General features: G+C 35.4%; 1 protein-coding gene across 1 annotated transcript; it reads left to right on the forward strand.

Moving 5' to 3' along the window:
* The first annotated feature begins 205 nt into the window (after positions 1-205).
* Positions 206-646, forward strand: LOC149148687 (putative sucrose-phosphate synthase 2). The gene has a single exon (XM_089442251.1). It carries the CDS (start codon positions 206-208, stop codon positions 644-646), a length of 441 nt encoding a protein of 146 aa, XP_089298377.1.
* Positions 647-1,595: the final 949 nt, after the last annotated feature.

Below are 1,595 nucleotides of genomic sequence, written 5' to 3' on the forward strand. Positions count from 1 at the left end.
GACTATTAGTCGAACCCCATGATCATAAGGCCATAGAAAATGTATTGCTAGAGCTAAAAACCCATGGAATGAATGCCACTGTAATGGGTTGAGAAACATTCACCTTTTCCCATGGCTTGAACATTACATAAAATATTTGTCTCGGGTAACTATATGCAGGATGAGGCATCCTCAGTGGCAAACTATCACTGTAATGGATACTACTATGGGGGAGGAATCGATGGGTGATTCCTTGAAGGACATGTCTCTTCGGATTTTTGTCGATGGCGAGAAATATTACGTTAATGGCTCTTTGGATAATTCTACTAAAGTTGACAAACGTCTGGCACCAAAGGGAGACCCAGAACTTATTTTGGATAAACTGAAAAGGGCGTCGCTATCTTTTAACATTGAAGAAATTGAACCTAATCCAAGGCCTCTAGTGAATAACCTGATTGTCTCAAACAAGTATCCTGCACTGAGAAATAAGAAGAAGCTTTTTGTTATAGTTGTGGACTGCTATGATTACAGTGGAAATGTATATCCCCATATGTTGGAAATAATTCAGGAGATAATCAAAGCTGTGCGTTTTGATGCAACAACAACAAGATTTTCCAGTCTTGTACTATCAACTGCATTACAGTTGATGAAACTCTGGGGATGTTGAAATCTGGCAATATATTGCCTCTTGAATTTAATGCTTTAATTTGTAGTAGTGGGAGTGAACTTTACTATTCAGCAATTCCTGCTTATCCTAATAACTTGGGAGGACTTTGACTTCTTTCCTTTTATAATTTAGGTTGTTTGGACATTAGGAATATGACTTATTCTACCTATATATTTCGTTAATTTTTTATTCATTGGATATCAAATAGTGGGGCTTAATGACTTAGGCCTAACAAGGGATTAGTTGAAGGTGCTTTGGTTAGGATTTTGATTTGGATGGTGTTTCTAATGATGAGAGCTCAATTGAAATGTAAACTGTATTGGTGACACAGTGGAATTTAATGTATTCATATTACTATTTGATTCAATTGAACTGCAAACTATATTGGTGAGAAAATGTAATTTATTCTTATTGCTATTTGATTCAATTGAACTGTAAACTGTATTGGTGAGACAGTGGAATTTATTATTATTACTATTTGATTCATTCATGTTATTAAGGCATTAAATTTAATTTTTGTCTTGATGTTTGAATTGCATATTCTTAGAGGTAAGTGAAAAATATAGATATCAAAGCAGAATGAGTACTTACAGATCTATTTGTATTCAGTCTTACTCCTTCATGTCACATAAACAATATGACCTAGATGTATATATTGAAACATAGTGTGAAGTTCTTTGAAATCCAGTATGCTATGAACTTATGAAGTCTCTCGAATGTGCTCCTCTCCAAGCATAAATCGTGCTTAAACCTTGCTTGATAGGCGTCTGCTGAATGATGAATCTACGATCCTCTCCAATCGTCATCAAACCTTGCTTTACGGGTTGCCTGTAGGCACAACCGCTAACTTGCATCATATGCACAAGTTACAATTAGAAAAAGCAATTGAAAAGGAAAGTGTTGCTTTTGAAATGGGAGCAACTCCGAATTTGGAAACTGTTGTTTCTGA

Source organism: Pinus tabuliformis, chromosome 9 (assembly GCF_031772625.1).
Source record: "Pinus tabuliformis cultivar Carrire ecotype Pingquan chromosome 9, CPIR1, whole genome shotgun sequence".
Taxonomy (NCBI): Eukaryota; Viridiplantae; Streptophyta; class Pinopsida; order Pinales; family Pinaceae; genus Pinus; species Pinus tabuliformis.